At 41.0% G+C, this 24,256-nt stretch overlaps 1 protein-coding gene across 1 annotated transcript; it reads right to left on the bottom strand.

Moving 5' to 3' along the window:
- Positions 1 to 302: 302 nt before the first annotated feature.
- On the bottom strand, positions 303 to 22,869 carry LOC134310640 (uncharacterized). The gene is made up of 9 exons (XM_062992273.1): positions 22,335 to 22,869; positions 16,908 to 17,420; positions 9,235 to 12,101; positions 6,845 to 7,076; positions 5,059 to 5,208; positions 4,269 to 4,352; positions 3,981 to 4,182; positions 1,794 to 1,995; positions 303 to 1,583 (listed from the first exon to the last, which is right to left on the bottom strand). The coding sequence occupies exons 1-9, from the start codon at positions 22,867 to 22,869 to the stop codon at positions 303 to 305; spliced, it is 6,066 nt and encodes a 2,021-aa protein (XP_062848343.1).
- Positions 22,870 to 24,256: the final 1,387 nt, after the last annotated feature.

Genomic DNA, 24,256 nt, shown 5'->3' with positions numbered 1-24,256 from the left:
GTGTTAAGTATGAAAGGGGCTTAAGACTGAAGTCTTTCCACACTTTCCTACAAAATAGTTTTCAGATCAGCATAACGTCATAAAAATCCAAGTTTGTGTCCCAGTCTGAGCTGCAGAAGTAGAAAATCTGACTTGATTGAAACCAGTAAATAAAATGTTGTGCACATAAGTGGAGCTCATGACAAGACATATTTTCCACAAAAGAATAAAAAAACACAGTTAATTACTTTGTCAATAAAACAAAGTTGAGTTATAAAACTGCCAAAAATGACTAACCACAGTAATTCATATTTCTTATTTTCTTATTCACTTCCATGACTGTGAAACTTCAGGAAGCAGTTGTGATTTCGGGAGATACAGAGGAACACACAGCATTTGAGACACCGTACTCTGGATGTTCTCTCACAACCTCCGAATCTACACCTGGCCTCTTCACCTTCGGAAAGCTGTTCTGGCCAATGGCCTAAACCATCGTACCGTGTAGCCACATCAGGCAAAGGGGTGTCAAATGCATCAGAAATGCCTACGGATGTAGCTGAGTCAGATCGCATTGGAGATGGAGGATATGGGGGTGAGAAGCCTTGTGTGTCAATACTGCTGGCAAGGATTAAACCTTTGGAAACTTCTAAACGGAATGCCATTAGTGAAAGTGGCTCTGAAAGGTGGTTTTGATCTTGCTTGTACTCTAACCAAGAGTTCACTAATGCCAGATCTACGAGTTCCCAAAGCACAGACTGTGGCCAAGCACCGGGTGATGGGTTTGTACATGGTGTCCGATAAAGGCTTCTCAAGTCTCTGTTCAGGTTCGCAGCTTTGATAGCCCGCTCAAAACCACTAACGAGGGATGTTGAACGAGACTTCTCCTTCGTTACAGCAGACAAGATGAAGCCATGATGGCATCTGAAAAGTTTTAGTTTCCCATCAGAGGTGACAAACTCATCACCTATTTGTCCCCTGGAACCACCGACCTTTCCAGCACTGCGTACTCCAGATTTAAGAAGATGCTCCAACATGGAAGGTGTTGATAACTCTGGCTTGCAAAGAAACACCATTCCTTTATCAAGGTTATCGCCTTCTTCCTGAGAAACCATTTTCTCAACGACTTCCTCACGGTTGCTGTCATTTACCTGTAAGCTGTAGTCCATCACCTGCCCGGCAGCACTGACCATCACAGTGTGATCCAACGAGTGTGTCGGGTGTCTCTCAAAAGGAAGGCGATACTGATCAACCCCATGGTTTCCGTTTCTTTTAAGGACTCGACATCTTTCTTGAACTCTCTTGATTATTGCCTGAACCTTCCACAGTGGATCTGGGTCTGGTGCTGTGCAATTCTCCGCACCTTGGATCCTGCATGTTGTGGAATTGTTGACTGACAAATCTTCAGGACCGTGTCTTAGTGCTTCACCTTCGGGGTCCATCTGGTCTGTATTCCTTCCATTACTGTGGTCATCTCTGATTGGACTATCTTTGGAATTGGCCAACCTCAGTCTAGAAACGAGTTCAGAGAACCTGGACGTAGACATGGCATCAGCAATCAGGGGCACTCGGGTGTAATCCTCCCAGTACAGCTTAATACTAGGAAACTAATGGGCAACAGGGAAAAAAAAGAATTAGAACCATGGAACGCATTAACAGGTTTTCCATACATCCTTATGGGAAAAAAATACCTTAAAACTCAACGCCTTCAAAACTTGATGCCACTCCCAGAACCAACTGACGTCGAGTTTCAAGGTACCACTGTATTTTAAACTCTTGCTTGTAATGTTTTAATATGGTGTGATGTCATGACTCACCTTCAGAGTTCCCATTGCAATGTGGATTCCTACAAACTGGGCCACCTCTTTTGCAGTAACAGGTAGTTTTGACACTTGCTTTGTGCAGGCTGCAATTTCTTTCCATGTATTCAAACCAAAATACTGAGTGAAGTAGTCTATATGCTTAGGGGGCTCTCTGCTACCATCACCTTGGTGGTCTGATGGAGAAGAATCTACACTGCTAAAGAAAAAAGAAACAATGAGTCTATAATAAAATATTATACAAGTACTAACAAAGCATGCAGAGAAACAGTCAGCAATTATAGAACTACAAAGTGCTTCTATATGGTAAGTGGAGCTGATAAAATGGACAGTGAGTGTAGAAACAAGGAGGTGATTTTAATGTTATGGCTGATCAGTGTATAACTAACACTACATCTGCAAAGGCTGTTTCTAGGAGTTGTGTTCACATACTTTTGGCCACCAAGTGTATCATGATGCTATACTTCCAGTGGGGTCACAGTGGTTGAAAATGATTTATATTTATTAAGATTTTAACGTCATGTTTTACACACTTTGGTTACATTCATGACAGGACAGGTGAACACTGGCTACACAAGATGTATCAGTTCAGGTTTAATGTCAAACACAGTCATGGACAATTTTGTATCTACAATTCACCTCACTTGCATGTCTTTGGACTGTGGGAGGAAATCGGAGCTCCCGAAGGAAACCCACACAGACATGGGGGAGAACATGCAAACTCCACACAGGAAGGACCCGGACCACTTCACCTGGGAATTGATCCCAGAACCTTCTTTCTGTAAGGCCACCATTCACCAGTCTGGTCAACTTTATTTAATTTCTTAATATACATCCATTTCTGCATTTCAGGCCTGCAACACATTCCATCCATTTAAATTTTCCATAAAGTTCCATCTTTTTCTGATTTGGGGTTGTATGTGGACAACTTATAATTCTTTTGATGAACACCCCATTTCAAAATCATGGGCATTAATATGGAGTCTCCTCCTGACTCTTTGCAGCTACAACAACCTTCACTTATCTGTAAATGCTTTTCTCCTATTGTTGGAGTGTTGTCAGTTATACCAGACTGGTCAGACCTGACTCACAATTAATGTCCCATTGTATCCCAAAGCCACCATAGTTCTTTCACACCAAATCTGATGAACCATAGTTTCCTTAAAGACATGGGCTGCATCCGAAATTGCATACTTCCATATTGAACAGAACGCGAAAGGAGTACGCGAGAGTAGGTAGTGTGTCCGAATATATAGTATTCATTAAACAGTGCGCCAAAAATACCTGGATGACATGCCGCTCAGGTGGCGCAGCGGTAAAAAGACGCGCTGCAACCAGAGCTGGATTCTGAGTACGTGGTATCGAATCCAGCTTTGCTTCACCGGTTCGAAGCTGAGTGGCTGTATGAGCAACGATTGGCCGGTTGCTCATATGGGGGGGTGGGACAAAGAACCGGATGTGGGTCTCTCTCTGTCAGAATGCGATAACGTTCTCTGCCGGCTGATTAGAGGCGCCGGCACAAGAGATGAGGGAGAGTGCCCCTAGGGTGTGTCTCTCCGCATGCAACGCTAGGTGGCGCCAAACTCATCAATGTGTGGGTGGCAAAGATGCATCTGGCTGCTGCTCGTGTTTCGGAGGGGATAGGGGTTAGCTTCGGTCTCCTCTGTCAGGGCAGGGTTCGGCATGGACGGAGAGGAAGCACGATGCAAATTGAACAATTGGATGTGCTAAAAGGGAAAAAAATAAATAAATAAATACCTGGATGACCTACTGCATGGGCGGCCACTTTTGAGTATGCAAACACAGCACTTGCGGTCCAATACTGATTTTTAAAATTTGTATAACTGTGGTGATGGCCTGTCGGGCATCACATGACATCGGTAAGATGGCGGATGTAGTATGTACAAGGTTGTGTAGTGCAGTACACACAGAGTCATGGTGTAACAGGAAGAACTCTGCACCAAACATTTGCAGCAAACTTTAATGCATAGAATTTATTTCATGTAAGTAAGTTGTGTGGCTGAAAAACCTGAATTAGAAAATTAGAAGGGATGTATAAATACTTTTGGCCATATGATGTAAAACATGCACCTTCTAATAGATACTACCACACTGATTCTCAAGAATCAATTCTTAACTACTGTTTAACACATTGTTCAATCATTGTATGGCAACAAGACTTACTTAGAATTTCTGCCATGCCGCTCTAAGCCGGACTTTTCCGGTTGGCACCCTCTTTCGTTGGTGTGAATTCCACGGTAACAGGACATGATAAGAGCTTCAGCTTCTGGCTCGGATTGAAAGTTATCAGAGTCTTCCGTATCTGAAGCCTGGGAGAGGAACTCTAAAAAGTCTTCTGTGCTCTGTTGCTCTGTACCCACACTGCCTGCAAAACCCATTCCAGAATTCTCAGTAATAGAAACTTTGTGTAAAGTGAAACATTTAAGCAGTTGTGATAACTGTGGTATTTACCCTCTACAGCGCTCGAGCTCACATTAGGTTGCATTTCCATTTGGGTGCATCCTACCCTGATCGCCTCACAATCCTCCAATCCAGCTGCAGCCCCATAGGAGCATAGAAAATAGTGATTAATACATAATTTAACACGGCCTCTTCAAACTGATACACTATATGTTCAAAAGTATGTGGACACCTGACCATGACGTTGATGGGCTACCTATTCCCATTTATGCTAAGAAGCGTTTAGGCTGGATGAAAAGGTCTGGCTCACATTTGTGTTGCATTTCATTCTTATTTATTTATTAGGATTTTAACGTCATGTTTTACACTTGTTACTTTCATGACAGAAACGGTAGTTACTCATTACACAAGATTCATCAGTTCATAAATTTAGTACCTCCAATTCACCTCACTTGTATGTCTTTGGACTGTTGGAGGAAACCGGAGCTCCTGGAGGAAACCCATGCAGACATGGGAAGAACATGAAAACTCCACACTGAAAGGACCCGGACCACCCCACCTGGGGATTGAACCCAGGAAGGACAGTGCTACCCCACCGAGCCACTGTGCCGCCCTCCAATCCATTCTAAAACTGTTTAACAAGGTTAAGTTCAGAGCTCAGTTCAGTGCAGTCTTTATGGACCTCTTACTGCACGGGAGCACAGTCATGCTCTAACAGGAAAAGGCCTTCCTCAAACTGTTGCCACCTGAACTCAATAACTAGAAGAGGTGTCCACATATGTTTGGTAATATAGTGTACATGTAAAATCAGTACAACCCATTGATCCCACAAGACCTTTACCTAAAATCCCTTGTTCATCAAGAGAAGGCTCCACCAGCATCTCTCCCTGCTCCTCCTTAACTGGATAGAAAATGCACTGCTTGCCAACAGGCTGAGGAACTGGAGAAGCATCAGAGGGAATTCTAGATGTAGGATGGTCCAGGGACTCTTCTTAAGAACATAGGAGGAAAAAAGGTATCAAAAAAACAAGCAAGCAGCAGTTGCAGTTAGTTTTGATTAACATGCAGAACACAATGACCTAAAGATCCGGTCAGATCAGAAACTTGCCATTTAAGTCACTTAGTACTGTGCATGATCAGCCAGAGACTGGGATTTTAGCTGGCACTATGACTTAGCACTTAGCAGCACCAAACCAGTCAATGAATCTGGTTTTGCATAATTTATTAAAGCAGTTTAACATCCCAAAATTAACATGAAGGACAAAATTAGGCCCTATGTATACACAATGTTTCATATATATAAAGTGTGTCAGCAATCTGCCTGGTAAACCATAAAAGACAATAATCTATGACATTTTACATCCACCCAATTCAGCCTACTGATTCAACCATGTCACTGATTTTGAATGAATAAAAATAAGTTAATAGTGTGTTAGGTAATCCTGTGTAAAATGTCAGTGGGTTCACTATAACATTAGTAAATTGCATATTGATGTAAATCCTATTAAAATTATAATTGTTGTGTGTAAGATTTTAAAATTAAAGACGAGCCCTGACCGAGTCTTCAGAACACTAAAAAAAAAAAAAAAAATTCTAAGACGAGAGCAAAAATATGTCCTAGGTTTCAAACAGTTAAAATCCATCTGAATCAGTTCATTTTGCGACATTTTCATTAACCACTGTAGCCTGTTCACAGTCAACTGGTCTGGTTCCAGTGGGAAACAATGAGCGCATGGCAGGAATACCCTGGACAAAGCGCTAATCCATCACAGGATCTTTGCCCATCCCCCATCCTCAAACAAACCAATCATGTCAGCCGGCTGATAGCACCACTAAGATTTAAATCCAGATACTATAATAAACCGCTGCACCACCAGAATGCAGTGCCAGCAAAGGCTGTAATTGCAGCAGCAATGAGGAACCCATTTGACCTCCCTCCCTCTCTTGGACGCCCTTTGGTATATTGTCTAACCTAAATTTTAGTGGATCTTACACACATGCCACTCAGAACCTGTCTACAATGTCTTATGTTTTGGCCTGTGTGTGTATGCGCATATACATATGGCACTTCATTCATTAGTTTATTATCTTTTTTTTTTTTTTTACCACCGCTTTATTCTATTCAGGGTCAGGGTGGGTATAATACACTGGGCGAAAGGTGAAAACCCTGGACAGGTAAGCCAGTCCATCACACACAGAAAATGACAAATTACATAACAGGTCCACCCTCATAATGTAACTGATTAAGAAAACATTGAATGTAACAGCAGTTTTTTTTCACCATACCTGTATCACTGTACTGACTAAGCCAAAAGTATAACAGATGGATGGGAATATATAAATTGTTAGTTGTGTATTTAGGACAGATGGGAAAATGTGGCATAGTAGGGTAAATTACAGATTTATCATTGCCCTTAATCCATCATTTAGGCATTCAGACTGACAGATGGAATTATCTTCAAAGTATTTTTTTTTTTACTGCCAAGTACTAACATACTGCAGATTTCAGCTGGACAGTGATGGTTAACTGCTTTATAACCCTGTTACACAGTGGTACATGGTAAACACATTTGTAACTACTACTTGACCCTGTTACACACTTGTTTTTTGTTTATGTACAGACTTACCCAGATGTGAAGCAGACATTTGCAACTGTTGGTTTTCCTGAAACACACTGACATCATCTAAAATATGGTGATCCTCTGCTTTTACCAGAATCACATGAACCCCTTGCAGTACACCTCTCTCAGCAGGCTGGTCATCATTGGGTGCAGGAGCTAATGAACTGGCTTCTAATTTCACATCTGCAGAAGTGCCATCAAGATTTACTACCTCGTTAGCTGGATGTGGACTGTCATTCTGTAAAGAAATAATGGTAAATCATTATTAACATACTCAAAGCTAATAAAAGCTACATCTAATGGCCAAAAATATGTGGACACCCCTCCACACTAATTGCTAACAGATGTATAAAATGAATTACATTAAAATACATTATATGTTTGTGTTTCTGATTTTGTGGCAGGAGTTTTTAAAAATCAGCTTTCTATTTCAGTAAAACTCTAGTCTAACCTCACAACTGCTTGTTTCACTAAATGTTTCCAAAATCTCAAATCTTTTTGAAAGCCTAACCAGAACAATAGAAGCTGTTGTCCATGGCTTTTGAATGGGAAGGCCAACAAGCTCATGGTATGTGTCTACATACGTTTAGCTATATAGACATGGCCCAATGCTGATGCTTTTGTGAAGCCCTCCTGGCACCCAACTATCCCCAAAATCCCCTCAACACAGTCACGATGGGTACGAAAGTGAGTGTATTGAGTATGGAAACATCAAACAATAAGTGAACATAGTAAACTAGTATGAAAAAATAAAGCCTATTTAATTAAGCTCTTATAAGTTTTATTTAAATTATTAGTTGTGTAATTTTAACGTTGTTTTTGACACAGGGTCACCAAGGAGTTGCTAGAAACTGTGATGAAAACCTGAAGACTTTTTAACCTGCTCCAGATAAAGTTTCATCTATAGTACAAGCAAAATTTCCAACTTGAGCTAAATCTTTAAAATGCGAAATGCAGAGGTGTATTTAGTGCAATTGAGTATTTTTATTGAGCATTTTATGTCATGCTACATTAATTTATATAGGCTACAATTACATTTTTATTCAGTAATTTCAGAGGCTTTTTAATAGTTTAAATACCGTTTATTTAATTTGATTTATTGAGTTCACAATAAATACAAAGTTATTAAACACCATTTACTTATTATAAAGACAATTTAGTGTACTACATATAGTCTAAAAACCTGCATTTGGGTGGCGCAGCAGTGAAATGTGCTAGCCCATTACTGCTATGATCCTGAGTTCCAAATTTCTGCGGTGCTACAGGCCAGTCGAATGTCTACACAGACATGATTGGCATTGCCTAAGGAGAAAGGGATAGCCGAACAACCTAGCCACTGATAAATGCACTTGTCAGTGTGCTCCGAGTGCCGGTCCCAAGCCCGAATAAAATATGAGGAGAGTTGCATCTGAATAAGCATACAGCAAAAAACTGTGCCAAGTCAGGTATGCAGACCACAATGATCCACTTTGGTGACCCCATCAGAATTCTGGTTTCCACACATGCACAGTTGTATTTTTATAAAAGTCGGAAAACTGGCCGCTCAGGTGGTGCAGCGGTCAAGTACGCTAGCTCACCAGAGTTGGGGTTTCGAATACATCGTATCAAATCTCAGCTCTGCCTTTCCGACTGGGCTGGGCGGCAGCATGAACAACGATTGGCTGTTGTTCAGGGTTAGAGGGTAAAAAAGTCGGATCATAGGTCCTCATAACTGGTGTGACTGCGGCCCCTGCTGACTGACTGATGGCGCCTGCACAGGGCTGAGGAATAATGCTGATGGGGGTGTGGCCCTCCGTACACAGTGTATGAACTCGACTCGTGCAGGTGAAAAATGCGCTATCTGTACTGACTGTGCGTACTAGTCATGACTAGACTGGGGGATAAAAATTGGGAGGGAAAAAAAGAAGCAGTTACAGACACCAAGTAACTTTAATACTGGGCAATAAAAATCAGCTGGCTTAATATTTTTTTTTAAACTGGAAAAGAGCTAAGTATTTTATTCTCTCCCAATTTCCCACTGCATTCCAACCTTTAACACATTATAACACCCACGATTGCTGGGAACGGCTGTTTTTCTCTCTGGACAAATAAAAAAAAAAAAAAGCTTAAAGAATAAAGGTGACAGTCAATGTGGGCATCCCTCCCCTCAGACACCCACATGCCAGTATAGCTGGTAAAGCTAAAACTTGACAGTTAATCCTGGTCTCTGTCATGGTGGAATAGCTGATTAATCTGCTGTGCCATCCAAGCACCAACAGTATACCTAGTTTATGGAGTATGCAGTTAACATAATAGTCAGATGGTCAGTGCGCATGTAGACACACTCATCATCAGCCCCTTGGTCCTAAACATTTTACTTGAATTTGATGTACATCACATACACAATAAATACCCACCTTTCTCATGATCTCTGGCTGGTGATGAACAGTGTTCTCTTCCTGTCTGCAGGAACCACTGTTCTCATCCTCTTCTCCAGGCTTCTGAATCTGTGAACCATCCGATTCCTCCAAAGCTGGTTGTACAGAAGCTGCAGTGGCATCGTTTGATTTCCTTTTTTTGTTCACATTCTCAGTCGTTGCATCATGGTTATCAGTAAGTGAATAAAGCTCATAAACAACGCTACAGTCTTCATCGTTAGACACCATCTCTTTCATAACTCTGTTTTCAGCAGGTCGTCTTTTTCCTCTACCCCTACCTCCTCGTCCTCTTCTACCTCTCGCCACCACTTGGTTCCGTACTTTCTGAATGACTATCTCCCCCTCTTCTTGCTTAACCTCAGGTTGTTCCAATAAGTGGGAATCAGAATATTGTGTGGACGCTGAATTCACAGTTTTTGCAGGAGACTGGTCCTGTGCGGGAATGTGGTTCACTTGGCTGCTGTTTGGCTCATCTTCCTGTTCGTCAGAAGCTTCTTGAGAGTTGTTGGCCTGAGTGGACACATGGATGTCGACTTCATTTTGCTCTTCAACCATGACTAAATTTACATCTAAAGGCAACTCCTCTTTAAAGTCCATGTTTTCCTGGGACTCAGAAACTGACTGTATTTCTGTGATCTCAAGTTCCCTTGCATTTTTGCCAACTGTGTCATCATGGCAGGTAGCCACTTCTGTAGATGTCACCTCTCTGGCATTTTCCCCAAGTGCTTCTGAATGTTCTAGAGGGGTCTCCTGACAAATATGGTCATCCTCTTTGGCCTGTCCTTCAACAGGATTTGCTGTCATTGGGAAAGAAGGTGAAGGACAAAGGGCAGGAAAAGATGGTCTGTGCTCACCTCGGTCATCCAAACCAATCTCTCTCAACTCAGGATCTACCTCCCAATCTGAAGACACCCGAGTTTCAAAGCTCCTTGAGTGGACCGTATTAACAGGGATTGTATCATTTGACGTAAAGCTCAGATGAGAGACTCCACTCTGACAGTGAATGGAAGCCATGTGCTCTTGCAAAGCAGACACCTCTGAAAAATGTTTCCCACAATCGTGACATCCAATGACGACTCGAGAATATGGAGGACTTAACGCAATTTCCTGATCTATTTTTGTCCAAGCCTTTCGCTTTCTTACAATTTTCTGTTTTTCACCAAAGGATTTAGAAGTCAAGTCATCAACAGAGGGCTTTTGCGACTCATTTTGCACCTTTCTGGATTTCTTTCCAATTGATTTGCCTTTCTTTTGGCTTGTTGTTTTAGGAGATTTGTTTTGTGTCCCTTTCGCTGCCGGCACAACTGTGGTTAGCTGATTGGTGGCTTCTTTGGTTTGGAACTTGTGTGTTAGTTGTTGGTCTAGTCCTGTGGTCTTTGCATCCAGCTTATGCACTTTCAGCTGTGGCTGCTTGTGACCTTTCAGCAAGAGCAAGGCTGCTTGTTTTATTTGATCCATTGTTGAGGGCAATGACACATTTTGGTCTTTTTCCGTCTGTTTTTCTAACTTCTGGCTTTTTTTCTTTGCTTTACTTTCCGCTTCGTTAGCTTTAGTTTTCTTTTTAGGAGGTGTGTCTGGAGTCTTTGTGGGCTTTTTTTTCTTTGGTAAAGGTGATTCATCTTGTTGGGTCTCCTGAGCAGGCTTTCTTACCTTACCTAGCATTTCTTTTTGGTTTTCAAGTTTTCTCTTCTTGGGTTTTCCTCGAAGTGTTTGCTCTGGAACTTTTATAATTTTTGGATCACTAGAAAGATTAAGGCCCTTGATGAGCCCAGACTTTTTAGTTCTTTTCCCTTTTTCGTGTTTCTGGTTTTTCTTTTTCTGTTTTAACTGTTGTGTATCCTTTTTTGACAAAGCAGGAACTCTATCTGAAACAACATCATGTTGATCTTTGTACATACTTGTCTTAGAGATTTGTAACAGCTTCCGCTTTGATAGTTTTTCCTTTTTTTCTCTAGGCCCAAACCGCACTAGAAGTTTCTTACTTTTTACCGTCTCTTGTTTTTTTGAAGCCTTTGATGAAGTGTTGTTTCTTTTAGCAGAAGCCATCTGTGATTTCTTTATCCCAGCCTTATCCTTATGAGGTGCCTGTCTTTTAGATGTTTTCTTCTTCATTGGCAGAGCTCTCTTAACATTCTGAGAATCTTTTGGACCTGAGAGATCTTGCTCCTCAGTTGCCAATGTGCTTTGCTGTATTTCAGCTTCGCTACTTGGTGCTTCTTCCAATGGAGGCCTTTCCTGATCATGGTGCACATTGCTCAGAGATGACTGCGATTCAGAGATCTGTGACTTTACATCCTCAGATGGAATTAGATCCAGCTGCTCAGACTGAGGTATAGGATCTGGATTATTATCAAGGTTATCTAGGTTTTCCTGCCCAGCTTGTAGCTCAGGTTCTACTAAAGAATCTCTTACCTCAGGGTTTTGATCCTGGGGTTCAACCACTTGATGTTCTTTTGTGTTGGTATTGTCTGAATCGAAAATGTCTGCTGATTTTGACACATCTTCATTCTCACTTGTTTGCCTATTTTCACAGTCAGGTATGGAAATCAAAGATGAAGCATTGTCTGTTGCCAGAGTTTCAACATTGGAAGCAACTACAACATCTTGCTCCTCTGTTGAATGTAACAGCTCTTGGTTGGCCTCCAACGGAGAAGTTGGGACTGTCTTTTCAGTCAGTTCTGGCAAAACTTCACAGTGAACCTCATGTATCTCATTTGACTGCGTTTCTGTCAAATCTGGATGAACAGTTGGAACCTGTTTCTCTTGATACTCTAAGGAAACCATTGCTGCCTCTTCCAGAATCAGAGTTTCTTCTTGCTCAGCAGCAACCCCAACATCTAATGATTCTACTGTGGTGACTTGCTCAGTTACAGTTGACACTGCTCCCTCATAAACTGGGCCATCCCCTGTCTGCTGAACATCATTTGTTTCGAGTGTTGGTTCATTGAAATTAAAGTGCAATGGTTGTAGAAGGCCTTCTGACTGTTGCTGTCCCAGAGTTTGAAACTGGTCAGCTCCATAAATAACCAGCTGATTTACTTTTTTGACATTTCCAAATTGTTCGATTAGCTTTTTAATTTGATCAACTCCAAGTGGGCCGATTTGTTGTGCCGTTTGTCCGATAGGTTCAATGCATAGTACAGATCGTTCAGCTGGTAAGCTCTCTTGTAACACTTCTGGTGACTCAGTGCTGTTGGATAAATTGATGACTTTGCATGGTGCGTGTTTAGTCCTTAAATGTTTAAGCTGAGATTTGACAGTCTTGAAAGATTCATTGCACTGGGAACATGCTATTTTTAAACCTGGAAGAGTAAAAATGATGGATATTAATGTCTTTGTTATAAGTGGTTTGCTGTCAGTGTTAATCTGGCATAGCCTAGTGGTCAAGTGGTCCAAACTCAAATATATCAGCCTGAAAAAATCTGTATTTTCACTATTTAAAAAGGTGACATGTCCTTTGCTAATTCAAAATGTAAAAATCTGATTGTTAGGGTGCTCAGGTGGCGCAGCGGTAAAACACGCTAGTACACCAGAGCTGAGATTTCGAACACATTGTTTCGAATCTAAGCTCTGCCATCCGGCTGGGCTGGGCGCCTACATGAACAACAATTGGCTGTTATTCATACAGGGTGGGAAGCCGGACCAGGGACTCCTCATAACTGATGCAATTACGTCCTCTGCTGGCTGACTGATAATGCCTGCACAGAGTCGAGGAATAATGCGTTGATCAGGGTGTGGCTCTCCATACACAAGGCTGATCCGCATATGAACTCGCCTTATGCAGGCACCTATATAACACCAAACATTAAAGGATTTAGCTTTCTAGTTTTAATTAAATTTTGGGTAGTCAGAAAGACAAAAGCAAAAAGAAAAACACACTAATACTATCAAACAGAGCACGTAACTCGCACACACAGCGACTTCAGACTCAAAAATGACTTGTGAACAACAAGAGTCCCTAGCGTCAGCATGTGTTAACATTAGTGACCTGTGACAATTATACACACACACATACATTATATATATATATAATGACTATATTATTATATACATATATACATATATAACTATTATAAATATTCTGCTCTCTAATAACGCTCCGGCGCAACAGGTAAATGTTACAGCCATCGCTGTCACTCCCTACTCCCTACCCAGTTTGAAGTTCATTTAAACATTTTCGTTACCTTTGTATTTGAATCTCACTTAAAGTGGAGGAATACCCTACGTAGTGCACTTCACAGGAACAACTGTGGTGAATGGAACGCTCCTACAGAATTGGCGCTAATGGTTGAAAGACCGCTTTCTGAACCAATCAGACCTTCTGATTTTAATTTTTAGTAAGAAATGCTGTTATTTGCATTTATTCAGTTTGCGTCACACAGATGATGTGTTAATGAAACGCTTGATTGGCTTTCTAACGAGTTCGTGTTTTACTTCACAACCCGGGAAAAAAGTTTGAAGGTTTTTAATTATAAGCACATTTGCAAAATAACGGATTATATTCCTAATGGGACACACGGTTATAAATTTAATAACATCTGAAAGAACATAAGCTAAGGTAAGCAGGGGTGGTAGGGTTTGAGGTAAGATATGTGTGTATTTCTGTGTTTATGTGACAAGAGACCTTGGGTTTAAGAATGAAAAATATCATTTTAATTATTATTAATTAAAACCCATCTTGACAGGCCAATCTTCTTCAGAATTTTCAACAGGCAGCAGCTGAATTAATGGTTCCAGTAATTATGGCAAATCACCCAGACCCTGAAGCAGCAAAGCATCCCCACACCAACTCACCACCACTGCTATGTTAAAGTAGTTTTAAAACAATAAAATAACTTTTTTGTATTATGGAATGTCATGTTAGATTTGTGCCAGGTGTAACAGGACCCATATCTTCAAAGAAATTCCAATTTCTTAATCCAATAGCCAGCTGGAACTTTGAATGTGGACACTATGGGTGTGTTCGAAATCCTAGGGAGCTGCCTTGCTGCCTACATAGGCAGCTGTCTCAGTAGAGAGGATTAGGCAGGTTATTCAAACACACTACTTAGACAGCGATTCCATCGGGTTTCGCTTACTAAGCTAACACAGTTAGCATCTTGCCATTCAAACCAACGGGATGGGGTGGCACAGCGCGCTAGCATGTCAACTAACATTTCCCTCCATGTACCGAAAACGGTTAAATTCGCTGACAAGCCTGAACTTGCAAATAAAAACACTTGTGCACGTTTATACAAGTTAAAAATCAATAATAATTTATTTACGTTTAAAAATAACTCGTTTCTCCGCACCGTCAGCCATGTTTGTTTTGTTTTTTTTCGGTGAGAGAAGAGCTGCCGCACTGAATGCTGGGATTGCCTTGATCACTAAGGACACTTCGGATGCTCACTCGTTCTGGAGTCAAAATAACATTGAAATTTTAAGATGCCTAACTAGACAGCATATTAAGGCATCTAGGAATTCGAACAGCCTCATTCTCGGGAGCTAAGTCAGATGACATAAAATGCTGTCTATTTAGAGAGCGCACTAGCTTTTCGAACACACCCTATAATTGGAAAAGGGAGAGAGCTAGCTGATATAATAGAGAAGATAAGGGTTGACATACTATCTGTATGTCTAGGAGCATCAGAGGTGAACTTAACCCTTGTATTGTGTTAGGAAGCTGCCCACACTTTGTTAGCGGGTCAAATTTGACCCGATTTAAATCAGCCTGAAAATACTCAAAAACAATAGTTATCATCCAATTTTGTTTCTCACCTCATAGCTAACTTAGTTTGTATTTAAATCCATGTAAACACTGTTTTCAATTTTATTTTTTTGGCTCCATAAACTTCATCTCACAATATACCACTCATTTTCAATAAAAAAAAAACTATAGTGAATTTCCTATAGTGAAGAAACAATGTAAGGATATTATCTGAGTCTAATAGACTAATATCAGAGCACACTGAGCAAAAAAGTTGCTTTTTTTTTTTTTTTTTATCTAAACATTATTTAGTGACATCAGTGCTGCTACGGGTCAATTTTGACCCGTATAGATTTTTTCACTTTTTCATAAAACCAACTTTATTTTACTCAGAATAGCAGGTGTAAATTGAAAATTAAACTATAAATTGAACATTGAAAAACAATATTTTGTGTGTGTGCATGTGTATGTGCGTGTGTGTGTTGTTTACATGCATATATCACAGTATGTGATTGTTTTAGTGTGCTCCTTGCAGATGTGTTTCTTACATGTGTGGCAAGTGGTGCTAGTTTTTCTGTCCTTGTTGAAGGGGCAAGACTGGCACCTCTTTTTCTTGTTCCCCCTGGCATCACCTGTCTGGTTCCTTGTGCAGGATGCTGGTGTGGGTGTAGCCTGAAGCTCTCTCACCAAATTGACAGAGGCTTGGGTTCGGGGCAGCCACTGGTGTATTTCAATGTGGGGATATACCAGAGTCCTCCCCAACTCCTCCAGAAAAAGCCTCCTTTTGAAGGTTTTTCTAATGTTCCATCCAGGATTTATTTCCATCCACACCACAGATGCATTGTATGCAGAAACATACAATATATTATAAAAGACTGCCATTGGCCACCTTTTTGTCTTTCGCTTGCATGTGTATGTGCCAGTGACCTAATCCAGGATCATATCTGGCTTTTTGTCCTCCCTATGACGTCCCTATGTCCTATCACAATGACGTTTCTGTTTTTATTGGACAGTTTGACACAATTGTGGTTCTCTCTAAGAATGCAAACTTCGAGGAGAGAGGTGCCCTGTCCTTTGTTCCAAGAGGTGCAAGAGGAAGCTCAGATTTGTTTTTCCTGACCATTCCCACCATGGTCAGCTTCTTCTTCAGCAGTTCTTGGTCATAGAACGTGAAGAAATTACTGCATGTTATATGGTGCCCCTGAAGACCATTTGTCATGTCTAGGACCACTTGCTTGTGTGTCTGTGTGTCTGTGTGTCTGTGTGTCTCTGTGTGTCTCTGTGTGTGTGTGTGTGTGTGTGTGTGTATGTGTGTGGTGGGGCAAATTGAGCCATATTTGATCCACAGAGCAACCCACACCTTTTATGTGATAGACACAACAGCCAGTATTCTATGCCGGGTCATATTTGACCCATAACACCACAAATGTCACTTTTTTTATTAGAGACATTCAGAATGGACTAAAATTATGAAAATTTCTTTTGTTGTGTTAAAATAGCTGTTTCTGAGGATATCATGAAATCTTGTTCCAATACAAAAAAGCAAAGGGTACTTTTTACATACCTGAACTTAAAAACGGGTCAAATTTGACCCGAACACAACATAAGGGTTAAACTGTTCTGCTATGGTGTAGGTGGGAGGAGAAACGGGGTAAACTTGAAAGAACAGTACAGCAAGAATGTAGTGAAGGTGAAAAGAGGGTATAATAGAGTGATGAGTGTTTTACTGTTAATAAATGAAACTATCATTTCAAAACGTTGAGTTTAGTCAAGTTGTCCTAGTCTTAATTGTTTTAGATCTTTAAACAAAATGTGTTTGAAGTGAAACAAATACACAAAAAAATAGCAGAATCAGGAAGGGGTCAATACTTTTTGACAGGACTGTATGTGGTTTGAACAGAAAATGCTTTTTTAAGTACACTAGCACATACACAGTAAAAAGGATTAGATTAATAACAATGCTCACCTTTAATCTTCTTTTTCTTTGTAAAATGCAAAGGGCCTTCTGTGTTCTGTATTTCATGTGCTCTCAGATGTTTCTGAAGAGTACTGCGCATGCAGAACCTCTTGGAACATTGCTTATATAAACAAACGTATGGCTTTTCTCCAGTGTGTTTGCGCTGGTGGTACCTGAGCAGGGTAAGGGTTTTGAAGATCTTGCCACAGTCCAAACAGCTGTACCCCCCCTGTTGCTTGCTGAAATGCACTCTCTTGTGGGTTGTGAGCTCGCTTGATCGACTAAAGGCTTCTCCACATATGGGGCACTTGAACGGCTGCTTCTCAGTGTGAGCGCGCTGATGGGCCATGAGCTCGGTGGAGCAGGTAAAATACTGGTCACACACATAGCAGGTAAAATACGAATCTCCAAGAACGAACTGTTCATACTCGCTGGGGTGGTTCATCTTGATGTGGCGCTGCTTGCTTCTGTCGTCGCTGAAGATGATGTGGCACTCCAGGCATTGCAGCGAGAGCTGAGATGCTAACAGTGAAACATAGATAAGAAAAACTTTACTACTAATTCTACGGACATTGGCACTTATTTATTAAAACTGTGTATGGTGGAATTTAAATGTAAACTATGTATGCACTAATGCTAAAATTGTTTAAATGTACACATACACTGATCAGCCATAACATTAAAACCACCTCCTTGTTTCTACACTCACTGTCCATTTAATCAGCTCCACTTACCATATAGAAGCACTTTGTAGTTCTACAATTACTGACTGTAGTCCATCTATTTCTCTACATATCTTTTTAGCCTGCTTTTACCCTGTTCTTCAATGGTCAGGACACAGAGCAGGTATTATTTAGGTGGTGGATCATTCTCAGCACTGCAGTGACAATGAATACCATGTCCACTCACTGTCCACTATATTAGACACTCCTACCTAGTTGGTCCACCTTGTAGATGTAAAGTCAGTTGGTCATGTTCTAGACCTTCATCAGTGGTCACAGGACGCTGCCCATGGGGCGCTGTTGGCTGGATATTTTTGGGTGGTGGACTATTCTCAGTCCAACAGTGACAGTGAGCTGTTTAAAACCTCCAGCAGCATTGCTGTGTCTGATCCACTCTGATCCACTCATACCAGCACAACACCCAAATAATACCTGCTCTGTAGTGGTCCTGTGGTGGTCCTGACCATTGAAGAACAGCATGAAAGGGGGCTAACAAAGCATGCAGAGAAACAGATGGACTACAGTCAGTAATTGTAGAACTACAAAGTGCTCCTATATGGTAAGTGAAGCTGATAAAATGGACAGTTAGTGTAGAAACAAGGAGGTGGTTTTAATGTTATGGCTGATTGGTGTACAAACACTTAAATTACACCTAGGTAAAACCTGTCAACCAATAGCCTTTGAGCTGTTTTATGCTCCATAGGCATGTACTCACAGAACTGTGGACCTTTTGGAAAGATTGTCCCTTTTTTTGATCCAATTTTCGCATTGCACCCTGGCAACCTCTGCTGGCAGCACACACCTTCTATGACAAGTGTAAAACCACCAGCTCCATATATACACTAAGCCTCATTACATACAGAAGACCACACTTCTGTCTCTGTATTCTTCTTCTCGTGCAGGAGCCTCAACTAGTTTCTGTTGCTTCTTTAATGACTCAATCTTTTATCCGCCCTTTCTTCCCTAAGTCACAGCCTATTGTGTCTGTTGTGTGCCCCCGGTCCCTGAACTCAAGACATTGGTCTGTGTGGTGATGGGCTAGACCAGGGGTCCCCAACATTTATTACCGGGCCGCACAGACATAATAAATAATTAGATATTGCTACAAAAGCAATGAAAACACTGCTTCCATTTCCAACAATCTATCTTTGTGAAGCGGGATTTTCTGCAGTGGTGGAGTAGACTGGACACAAGGAACACACTTTGGGTTTTATTGTCTCCTATCACCCCTAGGTGGGAGCGTCTCGTTGCAGCGATAAAAGCTCAGGGTTCCCACGGATTTTCCATCATTGGTAAGTACTATCGTTATGCACTATGTGTTTTTTATTATGCTGGTCACATAATTTTATTTTAAATCCTCCTGCCCCCACTGGTTCGTGAAATTATGTCTTATATGAAATTATTTATGATTATTTAGATTAGGGCTGGACGATATGGCTAAAATTTATATCACGATATAACTCCTAATTTCGGTTGATACGATATAATTCCGATATCGATAAGAATAATACAAATGTCAGAAAAACTGCCAAAAACACCAAAATTGGATGGCGGTACCTGCAAACCTCTTTTCTGGTTTCTGGCAAGAAATACAAGCTGAATACACCACTGAATTAGTCCTTCCTCTCTTATCAGCTATTTCGTCTGCTTCTTTTTCAACTGTGGACAGTGGCGGAGCCAGACAATCTTTATAGGGGTGGCCAGACTGAGACCATTGCTCACAGGGGTGGCACAGAAACTGTCTGATACCTTATTTTTTGTATGTGGCTAGTGGCTGTTGATCCAGTAGTGTTTTGGTCACTCACTCATTTAACTAAGGGAATGAGTGCCATGTAGAATTACATCAAGCCCAGCATAATAAGCTTTTTATTTTTTTCTCAATTTCCCTGACAAGTGAAAAACTAAAATATAGCCTATAACCTTAACATTACGAGGAAGAATTTCAAAGATATTCTTTTGCAATACTTGATCATTTGACTGCAAACTTGTGTGTACTGATGAGACTCATTTGAACCCCAGAACATGCTAGTGTGAATGCATGGAAAACAAATTTAAATTTTCTTTAAAGAATATGATACATTCTGACCAACACTATTAAGCCAAATCTACAAAGCCTTCTACAATGCTGGGGCTTCTTAAAACTGAATATTCTCTTTTCAGTAGAAGTGTTATTTAAATGCTATTAAATTGTTTTTTGGAAAAAAAAACGCCCAATCTGGCAACAGTGGAACACGCAGAGCCCGTTGGTGCCTTTACTCGTAGCGTGCCACAACTACTCAGCAGTAGTAGTACTAAGTAATAGTAGTACTAAGTAATAGTAGTACTAAGTAGTATTAGTACTCAGTAGTATTAGTACTAAGTAGTATTAGTACTTCTTCTGTAATTGTGTTGGTGGTTGACATATCACCGTTATTGAAAGATTTTCTATTGCGATATATATCGATATCAAATTATTGTCCAGCACTAATTTAGATCTATATAAATTCTTAAATATGCCTAATACAGTATACTTTGACAAATCTGGTTATTAAAAGAACTATATGCATAGATCAGCCATAACATTAAAACCCACCTCCTTGTTTCTACACACATTGTCCATTTTATCAGCTCCACTTAGGAGCACTAAGTATAGAAGCACTTTGTAGTTCTACGATTGCTGACTGTAGTCCATCTATTTCTCTACATGCTTTGTTAGCTGTGTTTTACAGTATGCTGTTCTTCAATGGTCGGGACTCTCCCAGGACCACTACAGAGTAGGTATTATTTGGGTGGTGGATCATTCTCAGCACTGCAGTGACACTGAAATGGTGGTGGTGTGTTAGTGTGTGTTGTGCTGGTATGAGTGGATAAGACACAGCAGCGCTGATGGAGTTTTTAAACACCTCACTGTCACTGCTGGACTGAGAATAGTCCACCAACCAAAAATATCCAGCCAACAGCGCCCCATGGGCAGCGTCCTGTGACCACTGATGAAGGTCTAGAAGATGACCAACTCAAACAGCAGCAATAGATGAGCGATCGTCTCTGACTTTACATCTACAATGTTGACCGATCAGGTAGAAGTGTCTAATAGAGTGGACAGTGAGTGGACACAGTATTTAAAAACTCCAGCAGTGCTGCTGTGTCTGATCCACTTATACCAGCACAACACACACTAACACACCACCACCATGTCAGTGTCACTGCAGTGCTGAGAATGATCCACCACCTAAATAATACCTGCACTGTGGTGGTCTTGTGGGGGTCCTGACCATTGAAGGACAGGGTGAAAGCAGGCTAAAAAAGTATGTAAAGAAACAGATGGACTACAGTCAGTAATTGTAGAACTATAAAGTGCTTCTATATGGTAAGTGGAGCTGATAAAATGGACAGTGAGTGTAGAAACAAGGAGGTGGTTTTAATGTTAAGGCTAATCTGTATACATTACACTAGGTGGTTTAAGTAAGCGTTATGGACGTTTTTGGCATCTATCAAAAAAATTGTTATTATTTTATTTATAAATGTTAAATATATCAGACAGGGTAAAATTTGGGCCTGGTGTTGTTCATTTCATTGTATAAAAGAAGGATTTTTTTTAGTGATCTTTGATCTGCAGAAGGAGCAGATGAGGCCTGGTCTCCTTTTAGCTGGTAAGACTGGGTAGGTTTAGTGTGATCAATAAGGCATCTTATTTGTTACCAGTGGTTTTTAAGACAGTAGGTTCTGCTTGTTTCTATGATTTACATTTTTGGCATTTAGCATTTTGCATTTGCATTTTATCCAAAGCGACTTACAGTACCATGACAGTATATTGTCCAAGCAATTGAGGGTAAAGGGCCAGTACCTTAACCTCTAGGCTACAACTGCCCTACAAGAGGTCAGACGATGGTGTCTATCATTCTTTCTGCCATGTTCCAGTGGTGTAAGCTCTGATAGCTGATATGAGGTCAGAGGAAGGGTAATGGCATTGCAGAACTGCGGAGGATTAAGCTTGTTTTGCTGCCGAGTCTGCTTGTTCGTTGCCTCTGAGGCCACAGTGATCTGGGACCCAGCAAAATTGTATATTGTGTTCATGTGTCATTAGTTGCTTTACTTTTTGATTAATATACGTGTGATGCTAGGTCCTGGAGGCAGGACTTTGAGTCCATACAAATTAGACAATTGAAGTGATGATTGCTCTGTATGAGTTCCAAGGCTGGCTGTATGGCTCAGGCTTCCGTGGTGAAGAGAGAAAGCTGATCTGGTATTTAAATTCAAAGGCTGTACTGGTTGATTGCTATAGCAACAGTGACACCTTTTTTGTTTTAATGTGGGTGACAAGTCTTCTGATTTCTGTGAAGTGTTGATATAGTATTGGGTTTGTTATTTCCTTTTGCAGGTTTTGCTTGAAGGTCCTAAGGGGGGGGGGGACACAGCATGATTGCTGTGTCTCAATCCACATCATACTTCACTTAATTAATGACAAATTAGAACACAACATTCCTATTTTTAATAGTTTAGTAGTATGTAGTATGTAATTTGAGAGGCAGTCTTGCATGTTATCTGGGAAAAATAAACTATGCCCACACCCTTACCAAAACACATTAATTTGTCTTGAGTGTCTCCAAGAATCTCCATGTAAATGCAGCCTAGATATCAATTCAAAATTAAATAAACGAATTACAGGCAGACACAAATATAACATCTGTGTAACATATTTCACACAATAATCAATATGAACATCAGATAAACTTACAGGTCAGGGGAATGACTGGGGGTCTGGACATATCAATCTTTAGCGGTTCCAATCGATCCTTCTTCGGAGGGATGAATTTTCTGGCCCATTTATCCCCTTTAGAGGACCCTGCATCTTTAGGGGCCATAGTGGTGGACTTTGAGCCTTCAGGGGAGCCGTTTTCATTAGATGATTTTAACAACTGGACACTTGTACCTGTAGCTTCCTTTAGGTCGGAACCCTCCAGGGATTCGCTTGGATTTAAATCCAATAATAAACCGTTGGTTTCTATTATCTCATCTGGCACACCGAGATCTGATGATAAATTATCCAACTGAGTGGTATTAGCAGTTCCTGATGCTTCCTCCCCAGCAGCCTGGTGTGTCACAATTGTAAGAGTACTTTCATCTGGTACTTCCTCTGCTGGGGATATTGGCTCAATTATTGCTTCTGACGGCACATAAAGACTTAGTTTCTCCCCTCCGAGACCAATGACCTGGTCTAAACCTCCTTTAGAAAGAAACAGATCACTGACTGACGGACAGGCAAACTCCATGATCCTTAGCTCCAGACGAATCTTAGATATAGCCAAATTTCCTGAAACATTAACAAATAAGAGCAAAGAGTGAAGACACTGAACAATGTAATTCTTGCACATACACATCGATCACATCGATACACACATATACATCGATCAGGCATAACATTATGACCACCTTCTTAATATTGTGTTGGTCTTCCTTTTGCTGCCAAAACAGCCCTGAACTGTCGACGCATGGAGTCTGACACCTTTCTATCAGAACCAGCATTAACTTCTTTAGCAATCTGAGCTACAGTAGCTCGTCTGTTGGATCGGACCACCCGGGCCAGCCTTCGCTCCCCACGTGCATCAATGAGCCTTGGCCGCCCATGACCCTGTCGCCTGGTTTACCACTGATACTGATCACTGCAGACCAGGAACACCCCACAAGAGCTGCAGTTTTGGAGATGCTCTGACCCAGTCGTCTAGCCATCAAAATTTGGCCCTTGTCAAACTCGCTCAAATCCTTACGCTCACCCATTTTTCCTGCTTCTAACACTTCAACTTTGAGGATAAAATGTTCACTTGCTGCCTAATATATCCCACCCACTAACAGGTGCCGTGATGAAGAGATAATCAGTGTTATTCACTTTACCTGTCAGTGGTCATAATGTTATGCCTATTGCATGTCTTTGGACTGTGGGAGGACACAGACATGGGGAGAACATGCAAACTCCCCACCTGGGGATCGAACCCAGGGTCTTCTTGTTGTGAGGCGATAGTGCTACCCACTTAGCCACTGTGCCACCCCGTGTTGTGTGTTGTACTGGTATGAGTGTATCAGTTTGGGATTTTAGTGGTTGGAAATGGTGGAATGATGGAAGGAGAATAGTGTTTCAACCAAAATGCCAAGTGTCTTGTGATTAGAAAGGGTCTAAGTATTAAATAATCCCAACTACACTTATACACTGAAACTCACTGACCAGGTCATGTTTGGGTGGTGGATCATTGGGCTGCAATGGCACTAACATTATAATGATGTGGCAGTTTGTTGTTCTCGTATGAGCAGGCCTTTGGTAAAAATGGCAAAAACTTTATAAACATTATAAAGAAGAACCAAAACCAAGAAGATATACACCAATCAGCCATAAAAATAAAACCACCTCCTTTTTTCTACACTCACTGATATCCTTTATTTGTCATATATACTGTACATATACAGTTGTACAGTACAATGAAATTCTTTCTTCGCATATCCCAGCTTGTTTGGAAGTTGGGGTCAGAGTGCAGGGTCAGCCATCGCACGGTGCCCCTGGAGCAGACAGGGTTAAGGGTCTTGCTCAAGGACCCAACAGTGGCTGCATAGCAAAGCCTGGATTTGAACTGCCAGTCTTCCGGTTGATAGCCCAAAGCTTTACTCACT

This window comes from Trichomycterus rosablanca, chromosome 3 (assembly GCF_030014385.1).
Source record: "Trichomycterus rosablanca isolate fTriRos1 chromosome 3, fTriRos1.hap1, whole genome shotgun sequence".
In the NCBI taxonomy this organism is placed as follows: Eukaryota; Metazoa; Chordata; class Actinopteri; order Siluriformes; family Trichomycteridae; genus Trichomycterus; species Trichomycterus rosablanca.
This window is presented reverse-complemented; position numbering and strand designations above follow the sequence as displayed.

Excerpts from the sequence above, each read along its gene's own strand:
- LOC134310640 (XM_062992273.1), bottom strand. The coding sequence starts at position 22,869 with ATGGAGTTTGCCTGTCCGTCAGTCAGTGATCTGTTTCTTTCTAAAGGA. Across the intron at positions 17,421-22,334 it reads CCCAGTCATTCCCCTGACCT|CATCTCAGCTCTCGCTGCAA; the intron begins GTAAGTTTATCT and ends TTTCACTGTTAG. Across the intron at positions 12,102-16,907 it reads AAAGAAAAAGAAGATTAAAG|AATCATTAGATGTTGGGGTT; the intron begins GTGAGCATTGTT and ends TCACCACAGTAG.